At 40.6% G+C, this 20,976-nt stretch overlaps 1 protein-coding gene across 5 annotated transcripts in view; it reads right to left on the bottom strand.

Moving 5' to 3' along the window:
- Nucleotides 1-20,976, bottom strand: part of LOC149525675 (uncharacterized) — a 444,259-nt gene that overhangs the window by 281,151 nt on the left and 142,132 nt on the right. For all 5 annotated transcript variants that reach the window (XM_089773544.1, XM_089773522.1, XM_089773533.1 and 2 more), the window contains one exon: nucleotides 7,237-7,309. In XM_089773544.1, coding sequence (XP_089629670.1) covers nucleotides 7,237-7,309 — 73 coding nt within the window. The remainder of the gene's footprint in view (nucleotides 1-7,236; nucleotides 7,310-20,976) is intronic.

Genomic DNA, 20,976 nt, shown 5'->3' with positions numbered 1-20,976 from the left:
TTTGGCTTTTGCTTGCATTCAGAGATGTCTCAAAGGGAAGTGACTCCTGTCTCCCCTCCCCTGGAGATACAGCAGGAGGTTCACCAGACACTACAGGAGCTGGAAGACCAAACACATGGAGACCGAGAAAAGAAATGTTTAAAAAGTTGGAAATGCAGGGTCAGAACTCTCACAAGCCTGGGTACCTCCAGGAAGCATCCCTGTGGTTTAGTCTGCAGGGTCTTCACACCATTGGCTGGTTAGCCCAGGGTCACACTCTCAGCACTTCTCTACCAGCTAACACAAATTCAGAGATATTCAAAGGTGAGAAAGTCAGAAACTGGTAAAGAAAAAGATTACAGTTTGCTATTTCTCATTTGTTTATTTCAAATAGGGAGAAAAAGGAAAGGATAAGATGAAGAAATCAGAGGCATATGCTGAGCAAACCAAATCACAATGAGAAAAAACTCATTACAGACCATGGTTTAGATAGTACAGGGAAAACAATAGAAGGAATTAAATCTCTACTCATTGAATATGATAAGAATCAGAAAGATCTGATTAATCCAATGGAAGTGACTGTGGCCCAGGGCGTTACAGGTTTAGGAAACCAGTCTGGCACAATTCGCAGCAAGGCTGCCCTGCAGTTACTGTTAGCTAACAGAGAGATCCAAAAGCTAGAAATGGCTTGGAGAGCCAAAGAGCAGGAAGCAGAGGAGAGCGCCTGGGAAAAGGAGATGAATGCAGAGAAGCAAAAGTAGGGGACAGATAAGTGGCAGCGGAAGGCCAAAACATCAGAAGGCCCACTAGAGACTTATGAGGATGGAAAACAAAGTATCGACACCAAGCAAAGGAAAGGAAACTAACAAACTAAGAAAATTGGAAATGCAATGACAGAATCCTCACTGCTCTGTATCCCCAGAAAGCATCTCTCCCCTCTTCTCAAATTCAGTTGCATAAACAAATGCAGGCAGGATCATTGAATATTGTGTTTCTGTACGTATTCAATGGGTGTGATGTGAGGACATTTATAACTCAGGGATATTGTGTGTGTCACAATTCCTGGGGTAACACCACCTCTGATCTTCTGTGGTCTTTAACTTAGGCTTGGAAGATGCTGCAGGGTTTTTTTCCCTTCTGGGAGCAATGACAGTAGTGACACTGCCCACGTAGCCTTCTCAAAGCAGAGTATCGTTAAAACAAAAAACATTTAAGAGAAAACAGATTTTGGAACAATAAATAAATCCACATGCTCTTTCCCTAAGGCTTGCCAGCCCCTAAAACAGGGCTGGACAAAATTGGGCCAGATCTGGCCTGCTAAGCCACTGGATCTGGCCTGTGGACGCAGTGAGGAGCCCCAGACAGGCTCCCTGCTTGCTCTGACCCACTCACATACCACTCAGAAAAGCAACTGCTGGGCCATTTCTCTTTCACAACTGCGAGCCCAGACAGAAGGGGAGGCTTTATGAGCTGCCCCCGCACCCAATCCCATTGGATGGTTTCTGATCAATGGGAGCTGGTACTGTTTGGAAAAACAGGCAATACACTAAGCACCACACTCTCCCTCCCCTCCAGCTCATAGTTATTCACACTCTCACATGACCTCCGCAGCCTCTGCAGGGGCAGGATAGGTAGTGAGGCTGCCTCAGAAATGTGCTAGGCTGTTGGCCAGGAGTCACCCAAGTAAGTCTCCCAGCCAGAGCCTGCCTCTGGCACCCCAGCCCCTTCCTCCCCCAATACTCTTCCCTCCCCCCACCACCGCATGGCACATAACCCATACCCTCTGCCTTCTCTGCCCTAGGTCACAACCCAAACCGATGCATCCCATTCGAGTGCCCCATGTCACAACTGGCTCCTTTGCCCTTCACATCTCCCTCCCAGACCCCACACTCACTCCTGCACCCTAATCCCCTACCTTCTGCACCCAACTTCCATCCTAGATCTTGCACCTCTTCCATTAATATATGGAAGAGTGAAGCCCTTGACAAATTTCCAAAATCTTGGAGTGGCCCCTCATCAAAAATAATTGCCCACCCCTGCCCTAAAAGTTGAAGTCACAATTTCTTTTGATTTTGCCTGCAGAGCCTCACCCTATATCAGCTTGTCTCGCTGGACAACTGCTAACATTTGAGCCTCCTCACACACACATATTCCATTTCTGCTTCTCCTGCAAAGCATTTTTAACTGTTTAATGCCCTTCTGATATGTACATCCAAGCCTGGCAAAACACCTGTGTCACTTTGGATTATATCCTGGATGTTATCATCAGGAAAGCCATTGTGTTGCTTTCCTGCTTATTCCCCCTGAATTCAAGCATTATAAGTGTGTAATAAACATTCAAATACTCAAAATGATTATACAGTAATTTTACATCCCTAAGTCACATACAGTGGACATAAATGAGATAGCTGTTCCACAACCTTCAAAGTCAGATTCTGCTGAAGTACCTAAAAGTATGTACCAAACACTGATGGATTATACTTGACACCAATTTCCAGGTAAATAGTGAACTTCATATGTTTTCCTTTAAAATACTTTACAATCCTCTAAATTACACTAAACTGCACCTTTCGTTACTACCTGTTGCGTCCGATCAGATGTCCCTACTTTTATTTGGCTAGTGAAGGACCTAAAAAGACTTGTGTATAGGGAAAATGTTTATTTTAAATAGCATTAGCTCTACAAATACACTATTATATTCTAATACAGACTACGGTGTTTTTTGTTTTGTTCTTTGCACAATTCGTTTCACACTCTTGCTGAGTCATCTAGAACACTTCCTGCTTCCTGGCATTGTGCTAGGAGCTATGCAAAGATATCAGAAGAAAAATTCTGCCCTGTGGAGTTCACATATTTATCAACTGACTCAGTGATTTGGAAGCCAGTAGCCTGACACACTAGTCAGTACACCAGAGAACTCTCAGGAGATAGAGGATTTTATTCTCTTTTCTTTAGGGCTCCAGTTTTCTCTCTCCAAAATAAACAGTTTTCCCTAAGTTCCACATGTAAACCATGTCTTTTTCCTCTGCCTGAAGTCCCCTGAAGAAGCCTGTTTACCCCATATAGGCCTTTTTCACCAGGTCCTCAACCTCCATTTGCTGGGGTTTTCTGACCCCAGATTGGCTTTTGTCTGTCCTATCCTGCCTCTTGCAAAGTTGCACTCCCAGTCTGTTTGCATGAAAAATAAAAAAACATTTTATTCCCTTCTTGCCTCTGGCCTCTTCCCTGAAATTGGACTGTTCTTTTATATGCCAATAGTCCTGGCTCTGGATCACAGCTTTCTATCATTTAACCCTGGGATTTACTCCATTCACGTGGAAAGATGAGTTGAGCCTGGCACCATGAGCAGCTGAGTTCCATCCCCCAGAAAGCACCAGTTCACCTAGTAATGGGATACAAATACAAAACTGGGCAGCCAGAGACTTCATATGTAAATACAAAACTCCCTAGAGTACTCAAAATAAAGGTAAGGGTATGTCTACACTAGCCCCCTAGTTCGAACTAGGGTGGCTAATGTAGGCATTGGAACTTGCAAATGAAGCCAAGGATTTAAATATCCCGGGCTTCATTTGCATGTTCCCGGGCGGGCGCCATTTTTAAATCCCATTAGTTCGAACTGACTGCCTGCAGCTACAGGCGGCAGTCAGAAGTTAATCCGAACTAAGTCCTGTTACACCTCATTGCAGGAGGAGTAGCCGCGGGCTGTCAGTTCGAACTAAGGGGATTTAAAAATGGCGCCCGCCCGGGAACGTGCAAATGAAGCCCGGGATATTTAAATCCTGGGCTTCATTTGCAAGTTCGAATGCCTACATTAGCCACCCTAGTTTGAACTAGGGGTCTAGTGTAAAGAAACCCTAAGTATTTTACTCTCAGGAACCATTTTATAGTGTGTATTAATTGCAGCCATTTTACAATATTTCAAGATTATTGGTTTAGGGATTTTGTTCTTTTTTTTTAATTACCAATATGCTAAAATGGCCCCATTCCTTTTAGTACTACAAATATACATGGTAGTCGAAGTGAATGAGTCATTGATAAAGTTTAATTTATCAAACAATTTTCATTTCTTCTCTTCACAAAGGGCAGACCTTCAGACTTGGACACACCTCTATTGAAGGGCCCACAAGTGTGGATCTCCTTAGTAATTCCTACTCTGCACTCTCATTCAGTACCCACACCCTGACCATGGAGGCATGGATGAATAGTTACCAGAACTACATTATCTGAATGTGAAAGAAAAAGGCTATACAGAACAACTTTGACTTTCTGAACACTTTTCTGAAAGACCCGCACTTTGTAAATCAGTTGAGCCATGAAGTAGCATTCTAAACTTAAGCAAAGCAGAATGTACCCTGTGCGGAGCCTTTGATAATTCGGCGACTTCCTCCGCATTGGTCTGTATGTGAGGGTATGTCTAGACAGCAGGGCTGTTTAGGGATAATGGAAGTATCCCAAACTAGCTACTCCGTGTCTTTTAAATGCACACGTTATTTCAAAATATTTTTCAAAATAACAGGCACACTATTTCAGCATTCCTGTAACCTTCATTCTGAGAGAGTTATGGGATGTGTCGAAATAGAATGTTATTTCAACATTTGGCACTGTGTAGATGCGCCAAATTTCAAAATAAGCTATTTCAAACAACAATCGAAATAAGATATGCAATTTGCGTTGTTCAAATTGTACCCCTCAGCGAATCTGCAGAACAGAGGAAGACAGAATTTGCCCCAGAGAATATTAACTAATTTTGATTAACCAGCATCCAGTAGCATATTTTTTACAAGTGATAAAATTCTGTATTGCTTAACATTTAAATGTGCTGCAACCACTAGTTACTGCTTCTCAGAAAAAAAAATCTGGTTCTTTGTCCTAATAGCATAATCCGAAAATTATCATTTACAAACCCACAACGTTAATGGGAAGTAAGTTTTCAAGACTTGAAAGATTGTTCATGTTATGGGGGATTTTGTTGTTGAGCTGGTTTTTGCTTATTTGGTTGGGATTTTTTGGTTTTGTAGTTTGAATGTTTTTGAATTATAGGTTTCCTTGGTGTTGCATGTCTTGGGGATTGTGGTATGGCTAGATATCTCTCTGCAGTTTTAACCCCTACTATAAAATGAGCTAAGTAAGACTATCATAACTTCAGAAAAATCTGTTAAAAATATGGTTTCTTGGATCAAGTAAATATATTTAGGGACTATTATCAGGAAACAGTAGCTGTTGTGGGGATTCAAACAATGCCACAGGCAAATATTGTATCTCTGTGGTCTAGTTACATACATTTTCCTGGCTTTTCTGAGAGAGTAGTGCAACTGGCAAACCACTCCATGCTTTGTGCCAAGATATGGACAAATCTTTTGTGGTAACTCTGGGGAACACAAGCTGTTTTCCTCTTTCTGCCAAGATAGAGAGCTAAAGAGGATGAGCGTGTTTAGCATCAGAAATAAACAATCCCCCTGTCCTTCATTTACCTGACAAAGAAGAAAAATTTCCCAATAATTTTTCTAGTAAATTGTATTATTTACTGCAATTTTTGTATATTTTTATATGATTTATTTCTACTTTATATTATAAATATAAAGATTTATATACTTACACAACAGTAGTATTTTATTGTCTATATCTATTTATATGCTGAAAACCTGTGTTATTTTATCAAGATATTCCTGTGAAAATTAGTGCTATTTTGTCTATATTGTTACAACAGAAGAGAAGATTTATTCTCCGCAAGGTCCACTTGACCCAAGTCTTGCAAACTCAATCATATGAAGCATGGATAGCACATGAAGCAGAAAGTTCCATATGAACTTAAATACCTACCTGTACGTATGCACAGATCAAAAGAAAAAAAAAAGCACACTAACAATTAAGAAAACAAATTTAAACAGGAGCAAAGGTACTATATGACTGAGTACACTGTAATTTAAACAAAAGATGGTTTACAGTCTTACCTGCCATGGGGAATGCTATACTTCTAACTACAAGGGGTAATTAAGCACTAGAATAGGCTTCAAAGGTAGGCTGCGGAATTCTCGTCACTGGAGATTTTCAAGAACAGGTTAAACAAAAGACCTGAAGGAGATTGTCTAGATTTACTTGGTTTTGCCTTGGTGCATGGACTTAATGACCACCTGAGGAAAACCTTCCATATGTCAAGAGATTACAAAACCCAATGTTATTGTACTCTAAGCAAACAAACAGTGTCAATTCAATGGGACCACTTCTCATTAATATCTCTTAAGTGAATTCTAGTCAACAGTCTCAAAGCAATCTTGTATCATCTGCAAATTTTCCCACCTCACTGATTACTCCTTTCTCCAGATAATTTATGAATATGTTGAATAGGATTGGTCCCAAAACGGGATACCTCTACCACTAGTTACCTCTCTCCATTCAGAAAACTGACCAATATTCCTACCCTTTGTTTCCTATTTTTCAAATGGTTACTAATCCAGGAGAGGCCCTTTCTTCTTATCCCATGATACCTTACTTTACTTAGGTGAGGAACCTTGTCAAAGGCTTTCTGGAAATCTAAGTAAATTACATCCACTGGATCCCCCTTGTCCACATACTTATTAACCTCCACAATCCCCACCCCTTCAAAGAATTCTGGGAGACTGATAAGGTATGATTTCCCTTTATAAAAACTATGTTGACTCTTCCCCAACAAATTATGTTAATCTATATGTCTGACAATTCTGTTCTTTACTATAGTTTCAACCAGTTTGCCTGGTACTGAACTTAGACTTACCAGCCTCTAATTGCCAAGATCACCTCTGGCACCCTTTTTAAAAAACTAGAGTCTTCCAGTCATTTGGTCCAGAAGCTGTTTTAAAGGATAGGTTACAAACCATAGTTAATAATGCTGCAATTTCATATTTGTGTTCTTTTAGAACTCTTAGGTGAATGCCATTTGGTCCTGGCAATTTATTACAATTTAGTTTATCAATTTGTTCCAAAACCTCTTCTACTGATACCTTAGTCTGGGACAGTTCCTCAGATTTGTCACACAAGAAGAATTGGATTAGGTTTTTGATCTCCCTCACATTCTGAGCCATGAAAACTGATGCATAGAATGCTTTTAGTTTCTCCACAATGGCCTTATCATCTTTGAGCATACACACAAGGCTAACACTGCATAAAGATGCCAATAAAATATTTTCAAAAGGCTAGGTAAAATATTAAATTTTCCTTACATCCCTCCAAGTCATCATCTTCATACTAATTAAGCAATACCTATATAGAACAACTACTTACCATTTGGGTAGTAAGAGTAGTATTTAAATGGTGGCTTGTTTTGCCAGCTACACAATGTAAAATCCCTGAAGACCTAGAAAACAAAAGTAATAAAAAGGGGTTAGAACAGCACAAGCTTTTCCAACTGTCTGTTAATTTTATATGATTTGTGTTTTGAGGTTATTGCAAGAGTTCAATTAAAGACTAATTTAAAAGATGTAGTGATTAGGATCTTCAGATTTCTCAGGCATATTGTGCCTATAAAGGTTAATGAACACAGAGACACAAAACATAAAGTCCTTTATTTACAGGCAGTCCCCGGGTTACGTACAAGATAGGGACTGTAGGTTTGTTCTTAAGTTGAATTTGTATGTAAGTCGGAACTGGTACATATTGTAGGGGAAACTCTAGCCAAACATTTCTCCAGAGCTCAGTTTTATTCTCCCACACCTCACTTCCCTCAGTCCTTTATTCTCAAGCTGAGGTGTCTGCTGAGAAAAGCTGCTCCGCATCTCCCTGGTCTGCTGGGGGGGGGGGGGGGGCGCTAGCTTCGCGTCTCCCTGGTCTGCTGGGGGGAATCAGCTAGTGCGGGGTTGCCTCATCCCGTTTCTAAGTAGGGATCTGATGTAAGTCGGATCCATGTAACCCGGGGACTGCCTGTATTCATGTTCCAAGTTTTGCACTCATCACTACCTTTGACCCCTAATGCCCTCAACCTAAACCCTGATCATGATGTTTGGAAATAAGAAATAATTCATTGTTTACACCAGATCACTCTTGTGCCCCTCTTCAGAACAAAGACTAAAAACTAAACAATTGTTAGTTTTATTAATTTTTGATGCACATTCAACTGATAATTTTAGGCACTTTGGGCTAGGATTTCATAGAACAATAAAACTTGACTGTTGTATATTTGTTAATTTCTAAGGAGCCACAGGGCTACTCATTGTTATAACAGTTTAACATTAATTTTCCAAACAACTTTTCAGTCTGTCAAGTTTGGATAAAATATAAAATAAAATGTCAGTACCCAAAGTATCCTTTGTACTAAAGAGAACAGTAATATTATTCAACATCAAATTTTATTGAATGCAGAAAAGTTGACAATGAGGACTTGCAAAAAAAGTTAAAGAGGAAGAAAAAAATAAAGTGAAGAAAAATTATTCATTCTTTTGATCAGTAATTTGATTTAGAACCTGAATGTCTGTTTGATTTGTGAACTGGAAACATTTTTCTGAGCAATCCACAAAATATTTTAATGAGCAGTTTGGATGGAGAAGTGGGTTTATGTTGCTTGAAACTAAAAAGGTCATTCAAACTAACTGAAATGTACAACACATTGAATAATTTTGTCGCTTCTTTTGAGTCAACATTACACTTATAGGCTGTTAATCATTGTTTTTTTTTCTCCTTGTCAGTCAGTTATGTGTAACAGATTAATACAATCTGAGAAACTGAGAGAACAGACTGTACAATCTCTAATACATGATCACACTGTCTTTGACCCACCATATCTAATTGCAAGCACAAGAAAGGCACATATATGTTACGTAAGACAAGTCTACAGCATGATCTCCATTTCCTGTATTTTCTCTGCCAGAATGCTACTGTATATACAATGAAAACTATTAAGGGGCAATATCAATAGAGATCATTCATTGTAAATCTTTTGCAAGTACTAGAACATAGATAATTAAAGTGGTTCATATAAGGAAAAGGCCCCTCATAAACATAATTGACAAGTAATTATAGTAGTTAATTTACAAAACAAAAAAGCAAGTCTATAAAGTTGTTTCCAGTTCAAAACCATTCTTGAGAACTCCTGTTTTGTCCTTTAAAGGGAACATAAGAAGGCAACAGAGGTCATCAGCACAGACAGTACAGGATAAGAATCAAATAATTGTTCCTAAACAGAAGTTACCTCAAACTCCTGGTAATAACAGAAGAGGTACCTTTTGCCTCTAGTAGGGCCTAGATCAGTTCCTGCTTTTCAGCAAGCCTAAAAGAAACACCACCATTAAGAAGCAACTAATGCTCCAATACAAGCAAGCTACATCCAAGTTCCCTAAATAAATCAGTGCATTTTGCACCACTCTCATATCTTGACATAGTTTAAAACATGAATGTTTCTTGAGAAAAAGATTAAAAATCCACTCGCTAGCTTATTCTTAGAAGTTAACACTGGTGAATCAATTCATATACCATTGATCAATATAAAATATTTCCCCAACATGATAGGTAAGCATGGCCATCAAAAATGTTTGTTGTTGCTTTTGTTGGTTCGTCTTCTCCTACCTACCCAGATAATTTCACATTGGTTTCAGTACCACTAATGGTTAGCCACGTGCTGCTATCCTAGCAATGTTGCTATTACAGACTTTTTATTTTCTTTGAATAGAGTCTCCTAGCACCATTATTTAAATGAATATGATTTGTCTTCCAAGCATATCAATAGGAACAATTTCATGAGAGTGGTGGTGTTAGCATAGGGTTCCAGGTAGAAGAAACAAATGGAGATTTTTTTTTTTTTTTGCTTGTTTAAATATTTGACCAGATAATATTTTTACTAGAGTCATAAAGATCTCCACAGGATGGAAAAATACAAATTTTGGGCTGAACTGGGATTTTTCCAGGAATGTAGTGTGCATTTTACATTTTGAACCTTGATGGCATGGAGGGGAAAAGAAAATCAGGCCAGTTGCACATGCATATAACTTTCATCTTCTTTCTGTTTTCAAAACATTAACACAATAAAGTACAAATTCTCCACATTCACCCTTAGTTACAGGAAAATAGGCTTCCAAAAGAACAGCTGCATTAGGTTTCCACAGCTGCTCCATGACCAACAGCAAAGCCAACAATGGATTCTGTACAATGCATTTAAGAGGCCAAGAGAAAAAAAAATGGAGAAAGGAAAAATGACACACTTGTGCTCAGAGTGGAAAGTTTCACTTCAGGTTTGGGCATCTGTGTTTTGCAAGTGCCAACTTGTCTTGCAAAAGTGCCTCCAGTCAGCCTTCCTTGGTCTATCTGCTTAGGCTCAGGAGATAATGTGAAATTATAATGACTTCTGTGAAATCTGAAGTGGCAAATAAATTCATACAAAGAGTGAAGGGGTTTTTTTAAAACATGTATATGATGTAGCGAAAGAGAAACCTAAAGAAATGAACATGTCCGTACAATACTGACAATATGCAACGCACAATGTCATGATATAGTTGTGCATTATCTATTACGTATTTGAGACAGTTTATCTGTCTGTCCGTCCACCTATTCAAGATCCCCTCCTAATGGTAAGCACTAGAGTGACCAAATTCTGCATACAATTTCTTCATATCATAACTTAAAGCAAGGTAAGGGTTTGATTGTGCCAGGAAAATGGGATGTGCCTGGAATGGAATTGCTTTTCATAAAACAACATGGAAAAAAATGAATCACCAGCCATTTGAAAGGGCTCGTTGGGAGTTCACCCCACAAATGGGATTGCCTCAGCCCTGATCCCCTTATTCCCCAAGTGCCCTTTAGGAGAGAGGGGAAGGGACTGAAGCTCCCTTTCCCGTCCATATGGGGACATTCCTAGCTGTTCCCCTTTAGCAAGGGGAAAGTGCACAGTTTGTTACTTTCCTCACTCTGGCTGAGGAGCCCAGGGGATATAGGAACCTGGAGCTCCACCCCATCCCCAGATGTGACTGGAGCTGCAGCAGCCATGGAGGGGTGTTTCTCACCACGTCCCAAGCTGCTGCAGTGAGAGAGGGCTGAGGTAGTTTTCTCACCCCAGAGAAGCCCACATTCTTAATCCCGATCCTCACACCCCCCCCCCCCCGGAGCAATGATTTAAATAAAGACTGTACATTTTCATTTTATTTCCCCTCCCCCCCCCAAATTAATTGAGTTAAGGACTCAAGTAATGCTGGGTAAAATCTTCTAGTTTTATATAAAAAAAAATATACACTTTATTAAAAATCACAGCTATGAGGCATATTTATGGCATTTACCTGCACCAAAATAGAAACTAAGTAGTTAACGGCAGCTTAACTGGATCTTTTTAAAAAGTACCTTCTGTTTAAGAGAGCTGGTGGTATGTCATGGATGCAAAATAATATTAAAAATGTGGGTAAGCACAAATCTTAATCCTTCATTACTCATAGCAGAAAGTGAGGAAGTACAACACTCCTAATCTGATCCCAAGAGGAAATATAATCAATGTCATATTTCCAGATAGACAAACTCAAGCCTAAGAGCCAGAATATCTTATGTTCAGGGTCATTTCTACCTCCAATGTGACCAAGGAAGGATGAATAGAAACCTCATTCTCAAAAAATGAAAAACAAGTTCCTCAGACAAGGCAGCTTCTGAATTGATCCAACCGATTTACCCCATTGAAAAGGTTTAGTTTCTATAACTTTGTACCCCTTTAAAAGATCTCTGTAAGTCATGGTGCAAGTCATTTGAAGATACATGAGGAAGCTTAAATAGTATCTGTTTACTCCTTACAAATAAAACTTTACTTCTGGAATTGTCTTTATCTTGACCAATATTATTTGAATATGAAGGGAAGAAGGGAAAAACACTATTTGCAGTATGTTAATATAAGGTACTCTAGTTAAAATAGGAATATTCAATAAAATAGAAAATAGAAAATTTTAGATCTGATGAATGGAAACAATTTTTCCCACACAATACAATTAGTCTGTGGAAATCATTGCCACAAGGTATCATTCAGGCCAAGAACATTGCAGGATTCAGAAATTATATTTTATATAGCCATTAATAATATCTAATAGGATTAAGAATTTTTTTAAAGGATTTGCAAGAGATATATATTTTCATGCTCCAGAGCAAAGCCCATCTCTAGCTGCTGGGGCTCCTTGGTGCTCATTTATTTCATAACTCCCTACTACAGGGTTTCTAGAACCTTCCTCTGAAACAGCTGGAATAGACCTCGATCAGATAGAAAATAGTAGATTAGATAGATCGCTGCTCTTCTCCAATAAGGTAAATCCTTTCTCTAATTGTAATCCATTCATTTAATAAGAGTATGCATCAAAATCATATTAAAATACTGCTATATCATGTTTACACTGTTTCACATCTTTTTATTAAAAATTGAGTAAATAGAAGCTTGATTTGGGATGCTTGTATTTTGTTCTACTGCATTATCCTAGGAATTTAAAAAAAGCCATGTGTATAGCAGGAACATCTCCTTCCAAAAATAAATAAATAAAAATAGACAGGGGCAAGGAGAAAGTAAGCATAGGGTTGCATGAAATCAAACAGACAAGCCATTCAATTCATCTTGGAAGTATTTATAATTAGACATCAGATTAAAGTGTTCCATTCTAACTAGTATGAATTGAATCTAACCATATTGCTAAAGTTTAACATTTCAGTTAATGTTCATTACAGTGCAGCTGCTGAGAGGCTCAGACAAATAGATCTTAATCTCCTTACTCAAAGATCACTCTGCCTATATTACCCCAAAGCAGGCAAGCCAACAGAATTGACAGGCCTTTGGGCAAGGGGGGGTGTTGTTCTATGCTCCCAGAAGAGGCGGGGCCTCAGGCAAAAGAGGCAGGGCTGGAACAGCCAGACTTCAGCACCATCTGGTCTGCACCATCCCCCATCATCACCTTTCAAAGCATGTCATCTGGGGCTCTGCAGTGTGCTACAAGGTGATTTAAAGGGCTCAGGGCTAGAAGCCCTGGGCTCCTTTCAATCTCTAGTTCCCGAGGCGGTTACTCCTTTTGCTCCCCTGTCAGCAGGCTTGCCCCCTGGATCCCACCAGCTGCATTTCTTGGGGTGAGCTGCTACCAGGTCTCTGAAAGACATAGTCCTCTTTATAGACCTCATTGACAAAGACACAGCAGTGAAACATAGGATCATTAGTACAACTAATAGAGACTTACAGCATTTGCTACTGAAATTCCTAAATTCAATGCCCAATCACAATGTCTGTGTATCCAGTGGTTGCTTGTTACAAATATATTCCTGCTATGCACTCACACAGCTGGAACCTCACAGGGGTCATCCACGCACAGGCACAAGATTTCACAGACAAACAGACAATGACAGAACATACAATTGGCCCCGTGACCTCTCAAAGTACTTCTGACTGACCGGCAGACTGCTGAGCTGCATCTTTTAGACAAGCTACACAGAGAGCAGGACTCAGTCTGTGCCTGCCCTCTCCATACATTTTTTTTTTCTAAATTCTCATGCTATACTCGATTGTTGGCAAGCTTCAGGGCCACAAAACTAGGGCCTCATCTCCTTTGGGAGTCCCATGCATGCCACAGCCATTACAGTCCATTATGTTTCTCCTTTGTTCAGACATAAATCCTCTCAGTAAACTGTTTTGGGCCATGTTGTTCCAATCTGTGCCTTGAAGTAGTAAAATCCAGACCCTTCAGTTCTGGTTCCTGAGAAACATCTGCAGGGTCCACACAATGATCTAAGCCTCTCACTTCTGGCCTCTACATTCTCGGGAATGTTCTTCCACATTGCCAGCATGGGGGAGGGGCAGTCATGGGCAGTGGCACGTCCTCTAGTAGACAGCTGCCTGCAAAGACTGAGTTCTCAAGAAGTGGTCGTGCTTGGCAAAAGCACCAAGGGGCAGGTCTGAGAGAAAATGGATGACAGCAACAAAAGAACTCAAGCACACCATGGAGGAAATTGCAAAACAGAAAACATTCAGTAAAAGAATAAGGTTTCAAACTCAGTTTAGTATAGCAGTGGGTCCCCACAATCCCAATGCCAGAATCAGCAGCTTTTCCTCTGCATTTCTGATAACTGAGATACTAGAGATGTGACATCCTGCTTAATTGGCTAACTGGCTGAACATAACCAGATAACTGATTATAGGGAGGTGAGCGGGGGGGGGGGGGGGCAGGAGGAGAAGAGGATGGTCCAGCCAGGTTAAAGCGACCCCCCCCCCCCCACACACACACACACAGGCAGCACCTGCACCAGCCAGAATTCTGGAGCAATTCCTGCCTGCAGAGGGCCGGGGCACCCTGCAGGCTGGGACTGCTTCAGAGTCCCAGTCGGAGCAATCCCTGCCTGAGGGCTCCTGGGCCTGCCATGGACAGAGGCTGCTCTAGCTGGGATGTCGTTAACCAGTGATTAACTAGTTAAACCTCACATCCCTAACTTACTGATTAACTAGTTAAACCTCACATCCTTAACTTACTGATTAACTAGTTAAACCTCACATCCTTAACTTACTGATTAACTAGTTAAACCTCACATCCCTAACTTACTGATTAACTAGTTAAACCTCACATCCTTAACTTACTGATTAACTAGTTAAACCTCACATCCCTAACTTAAACATCTTCCATATAGCCAGTGGGGGGCACTTCTCTGAAGATTTCAAACTGTTAGGGTTTACTTTTGAAGCTAAATCTGTTCTGCAATGGCTTCCATCTATACTGAACATCTTGCAGGGTGGGGACTAGAGCGGACATGTGTATGCGGACATGCAGTATGATCCAGTCTTTTATTACGTGAAAATGTATTGTTTTTCTAGTAGTAAAATATAAATGATTTTTCTTTTAGAGCCCTTGTCTTAGTCCTGGTGTACTTAAAAAAAAAAATCTGAAAGAGCCTTTTCTTTAGCCCAGATGTCCCTACCAATAGACAACAATAACTCTGACCAGATTTCCACCATGAAGTTAACAGCTTCAAAATTATGCACAACAAACTCTGTTTTCACTGTGCACTTCACATGCTCATCATTCAAGTATACTCTGCACGCTCAGAGGCTTAAAACTCAGTAAAATGAAAACCAGTCTCTTCTTGGTATGATTATAAAATGAAGGCAAGTTCACTGCCAGATATCACTTGCCAATCTCCCAGCTGTTCCAGCTGTAGAGCTGTTTGAAAATAGGTCAAAGAGGGTTTATACTTATTAGTATATTGTACAGAAAAGTAAAATATTTTTACTTTTTTCACACACTAAACAGCTACGCCCTTTCCCCACTCCTAAACTTAAAAGAAATAAACCAAATCAAACCACCATCAAGCAAAGAATAAATTTGGACTATTTCAATCAGAAAACAGTTTCAGAAAGTTAAGAACACTGCCTCCCTCCATTACCATCTGTGTGTGTCTTAGTGTAGAGCACAAAAGATGATGGGTGGAAACTGGGGGGACAAGATTGACAGCGGCTGAGAATGCCCCCTTGCTTCGTTGGCCATTACTTGGTGTATTCACAGTTCACATTCACCCATACAAGAAGGTGAATAGCACAGCAGGATTAATTGGTGGTCTGAGGACCGATACCTCCACATACACTCTCTCTCTCAGTCCTTAAAACAGGGAACAGCAAGAAAAACTGGGGCGGGGGAAAGACAAGAAAAAAGAAGTGTGATATAAATGAGATAAGGGGAGATAAATGGTATGGAGATAGAAAGACATAATGAATTGAAGAAGGCATCAGAGAAAAGGGGGATAAAGAGATGGGATAAAGGAAAACATTGTTTACAATTTCTCACTCAGATATCACAGCCTGCTCACCATAGTATGTCTTGTTTTGAAGGCTGGTGCAAACGGGTAGGTCTTTCCCCTGTCTCTTGGGGGTGGAATGGGAAACCAATTTCCACTCTTTCCTGACACATGGACTGCAATTTTAATATGTTTTTTTAGAAGTGAGACTAATGTCAGGCTCAATCTCAGTGGGCCTGCATATGTGTTTTGGGGTGCCAGAGGCAAAGAATTAAATTCCCTCCAAAATTACCACTGAGGGAGAGAACTGTATTGGAAAACAAGCCCACCCTAAACTAACCCCACAACAGCAACTTCTGTCCTACAAGGCTGGGCCAAGCTTCCAGTTCTAGGTTTTGCAACCTGGTATACACTAAATGCCACTTAGGTTTGGCACAGTTACTCCTCTGTCATAATAGAGGGGTGGCTGGAGTGAATTTGAATGGGACTGAGACACCATGAGCTAAATCACAATATCCCTCAGTTTGTGTGCTGTCTTAGAGGCCCCATAGGAAAGGGACCCTTTTGCCTCAGACCCTCTGCCCCTTCAACATGGTGGCCCTGCAAAAAAACACATCTGTATAAAGTCACTGCAGAAACTTGTTCTAAAGTCACTGGTAGGGGTTCCTTCATTAAACCTATTTTTAAAGAAATATCCTACTGTAAATGCATGTAAACAGTACAGTAGTTGCACATGTATACACTGTGATGGTAAATTAAAATTAATTTGTTCTCCATTCATCTGTAACAAAACGTTAATTTTTTAAAAGGTCTCTTGTCTGCAACAGAAGTACAAGTCAATATAACTAGAAGCATATTGTTACATGGTTATTGTCAAGCTAGGACATATGCTGTCAATTCTGCCTGCATAAATACCCATGTTATTTTATTTAAATGAAAAGACTGGAAGGAAATCATTAAAATTGTTCTTAATACATCATTTTTGTTTAAACATTTTTTATAAATTGTAACTGAAATAATCAACCCAGTATATATCATATACCATTCATTAAATTTGTCTACACAGTTGCATTTAAGCAATCTGAATATATGCCAAAAGGGTTAAATTGTCTAAAAATTAGCTCTTTATTTGTTTTATCACTTAAGCTAGTCAATTTAAAAGGAGCTCCCTGTAATTTAAAAGTAATCAATCACTTAAAGACGAGCTGATCTTTTTATTTACCCAAGCTAGACAAAGATTGCTTTTTCAATTTTATATGGACTCAATACCTAGTGGATGAAAAAAACAACTGAAGTGCAAGAGTAATTGAGTTTGGATGTTACTTGGCCTGATGTGTAAACAAGACAGCAGATTTACAACTTTGAAAACTTAGGGCACCTAACTGATATAAAACACTTCTAATAGCCAATCAAAAAGCCCATGCTTATGTATTGACTAGGTTTCTGCTACATATGCTTATACTTGTTCCAGTTATTATCCATTTTAGCCATTCCTAATGCACCTAATATTTTGCCGCCAAAAATTAAAACAGAAATATTTTATACAGAACAAACCCAGGAAAAGCAACCAATCACTTAACCAATACATCTTAAACAATACATGTTTAAAATAACCATGACACAAATAGAACCAAACCTGGGACCTCTGGAGCTTTGTGCACGTGTAAGCACACTCATTCTCTCTCTGTAAATGGTCTAAGTGTCATTACATGGGACAGTACACCACACCCAGTAGGAATGTGGGTTACAAACTTCCCCTTAGCCTAGCCTAAGCTTCAGAGACGTCCCAGTTAAAATCCCCAACAAGCCCCCACTTAACACTAACAGAGAGAATCAAACCTGGGACCTCTAGAGTTCAGTGCATGAGCCTTTATAACTTGAGCTATAAAGGCTGTAGAGTGCACTCATTCTTTCTGTAAGTGCTCTAAGTGCCACTATATGGACAGTACGCCACATTCAGAAGGTGAGCGGGTTATGCATGCTGGGTGCCCAGTGTGGCCAGTAGGGCCAATAGCCATGGTGGGTCCAGGGGCAAGGTGAGGAAGGGATAGGGCCTCAGATAGAAGGGCAGTCAGCCCATAGCTCCACCCAGAGCATAGTGCTGGCCCCCTCCTGCCCTCAAAGCCACACAGGGTAATCTGGCCAGCAATTCAAAGGGGATCAGGATTTTAACTGCCATTGATGTCACAGTAGCAACAGCCCAGAGCTCTGGGCCCATTTGAAACCCTGGGCCCCAGGGTTATGCCCCCTTTGCCCAGCTGCTCCCCCTCCCCATCAGCAGGCCTAGGGGTGCCAAACTATCCAGGAGAAAGCAAAGGCTTTGTATGGCCAGAAAGAAAATAACCATTTCACTACAGGAAGTTGCTCAAGAGCTGAGGAAACTGCATCTCTTCCATGCAGTGCAACTTTTTCCAGAGGGTCTGGTCTTGTCCTCATTTTTGCAGAGTGCCTGATATTCTAAATTCTCAAGTTAGTTGTACTCCAGGCGCTAGTAACTAGAACTGAAAGAGTAACAGATTTTTCAGTGTGCTAGTAATTTTGAAAAGTTAAAAATAATTGTTTTGGGTTAAACTAAACACTAACTCAACCCAAAACAAAATGTTTTATTTTGAGTTAGTGCATATTTATACCTTTCCAATTTTTTTAAAGAAATAACATTAAAGAAAATATTGAAATGAAAAGCCACAACACCAAATATATATACAAAAGGTTTTATTTTTAAAATGTTGAAACCCCTCAATTTTAGGAGATTTTTAAAAAATGAATCCTTGGGTGAAATGGACACCAATAAGCAAAACATGTGTGTCACCAAATCCACATTTTTCACCAAAAGAACATTTAGTGAAAAAACTTTCACCCAGCTCTGCCAGGGTATGTCTACACTACCACCCTAGTTCGAACTACGGTGGTAATGTAGGCAACCGGAGTTGCAAATGAAGCCCGGGATTTGAATTTCCCGGGCTTCATTTGCATCTTGCCGGGCGCCGCCATTTTTAAATGTCCGCTAGTGCGGACTCCGTGCCCGCGGCTACACGCGGCACGGACTAGGTTGTTCAGACTAGGCTTCCTATTCCGAACTACCGTTACTCCTCGAGTTTGGAATAGGAAGCCTAGTCCAAACTACCTAGTCCGTGCCGCATGTAGCCACGCGGCACAGAGTCCGCACTAGCGGACATTTAAAAATGGCGGCACCCAGTGAGATGCAAATGAAGCCCGGGAAATTCAAATCCCGGGCTTCATTTGCAACTCCGGTTGCCTACATTACCACCCCAGTTCGAACTAGGGTGGTAGTGTAGACATACCCCCAGTAACTCTGCCATGCAATTCTGTTGGAGGGGAATGAGGAAGAAGACATCCCAGGAGTAGTCTTTCTACCATAGCATACCTAACCTGCAATCCAGAGGAGTGAGTATAGCATGTGCAAAGATCACAGTCAGGAAGTGGTGCATGATCACCCACTGAAAGAGATTCCCCACGGATGATGTAAGAGGCTCCTCAGTTGAATGGGATTCTTCCCTGTTCCCCATTACTTGTTTAGGTATGGAAAGGGGAGATTTAGCTTGATGGAATTCCTCTTTTCCCTCTGAGTTCAGTTGATCCTAGGAAGCAAGTCTCAAGTTTCTAAAGTACCACTCTATTGAGGACAAACTGAAAACTATGTCATGTAGAAATAAAGAGGGCCATGTTTACTCCATCAACAAGCCACTGCTGGAAAGGGTCATTCTTACAGAATTAAGGTGAAACAAAGGAATCGAATCAATAAGTAGTCTGCTTTGAACACATATTAGAGGAGGAACTGGGAGTCAGGACTCCTGTGTTCTATTCCAGACTCTGCACAAATTGACTCCATGACCTTATGCAAGTTCCTTCATTTCTATGTCCGTCGACTTGTTCATCTTCAAATCGAACATTACACCACCCACTGACCACCGTGGTGACTAAAACTTTCAGGCATTCATTAGTAACTAGTTGCAAAATAACTCATGGAGCTGCTCGTGAAAAACACTGCAGTGTTGATCAAAGTGCCATAAAAAGATATGATTTGAACTCCTCCCACACTTTGGGTATGTCTACACTACCCCCCTAGTTCGAACTAGGGGGGTAATGTATGCATACCGAACTTGCTAATGAAGCCCGGGATTTGAATTTCCCGGGCTTCATTAGCATAAAGCCGGCGCCGCCATTTTTAAAAGCCGGCTAGTGCGAACCCCGTGCCGCGCGGCTACACGCGGCACGGGGTTCGCACTAGCCGGCTTTTAAAAATGGCGGCGCTGGCTTTATGCTAATGAAGCCCGGGAAATTCAAATCCCGGGCTTCATTAGCAAGTTCGGTATGCATACATTACCCCCCTAGTTCGAACTAGGGGGGTAGTGTAGACATACCCTTTGAGATTTGCAGATTCATAGTGTCTGCATCCAGAAGGGATGATTATGACTATCTAATCTAGGGGTGGGGAACCTCAGGCCTGGGGGCTGAATGCGGCCCTCAGCTTGGCTGGATCTGGTCCCCGAGGCTCAGGACTCTCCTCACCATTGGGGAGCCTGCGCTGGCACTCCAGCTCCCCTCCCCCTCCCAGCCACGCCTCCATGAGTCTGGAGCACACAAAGTCTTCTAGCCTGGGGCCCCTTCCAAGGCTCTGATGTGTTTGGGGTGTGTCTTTTCCTTCTCAGTCAGTGGCCACATCAATGGGGGATGATTGTTTTGGTTTGGGTTTTTTTATGCTTCTCACTTATGTACAGCTGCCAACTGATTTTTCTGTGGGTCAGCAGCCTCAGACCCAAAAAAGCTTCTCCACACTGATCTAATCTAACCTTCTGTATCACACTTGCCATAGAACTTCCTCCAAATAATTCCTAAATCTTATCTTTTCGAAAAAAAAAATCAATCTTAGTTTAAAAATTGTTAGAGAGTGAATCTACCACAAACCTTGGTAATTTGTTCCAATGGTCAATTATTTTCACTGTTAAAAAATTAATCTTCTTTCCAGTTTCAATTTGGATTCCAGAAATTGGATTATTGTTGCACCTTTCTCTACCTTCTTTGTGCAACCCAGAATTACATTAACTCTTGTGGCCACAGTATCAAACTCAGAGCTCATGTTCAGCTGATTGTCCAATACAACCCAAAATCTGTTTCAGAGTCACTACTTCCCTGGATAGAGCCCCCTTCCTGTAAACATAGTCTAGATTCTTTATTCATGGATGGATACATTTATAGGACGGTTTACACTATTTCTTTTATAAACTAACCTAGTAGTCTCATCAAAAATATCAAGTTAGTTTGAGAGCAGCTGTTTTGCATAAATCCATGTCAATT

The sequence above is a fragment of the Pelodiscus sinensis genome, chromosome 1 (genome assembly GCF_052426305.1).
Source record: "Pelodiscus sinensis isolate ZL-2025 chromosome 1, ASM5242630v1, whole genome shotgun sequence".
In the NCBI taxonomy this organism is placed as follows: Eukaryota; Metazoa; Chordata; order Testudines; family Trionychidae; genus Pelodiscus; species Pelodiscus sinensis.
Note: the sequence above shows the minus strand (reverse complement) of the source record. Positions and strands in the feature narration are given on the sequence as shown.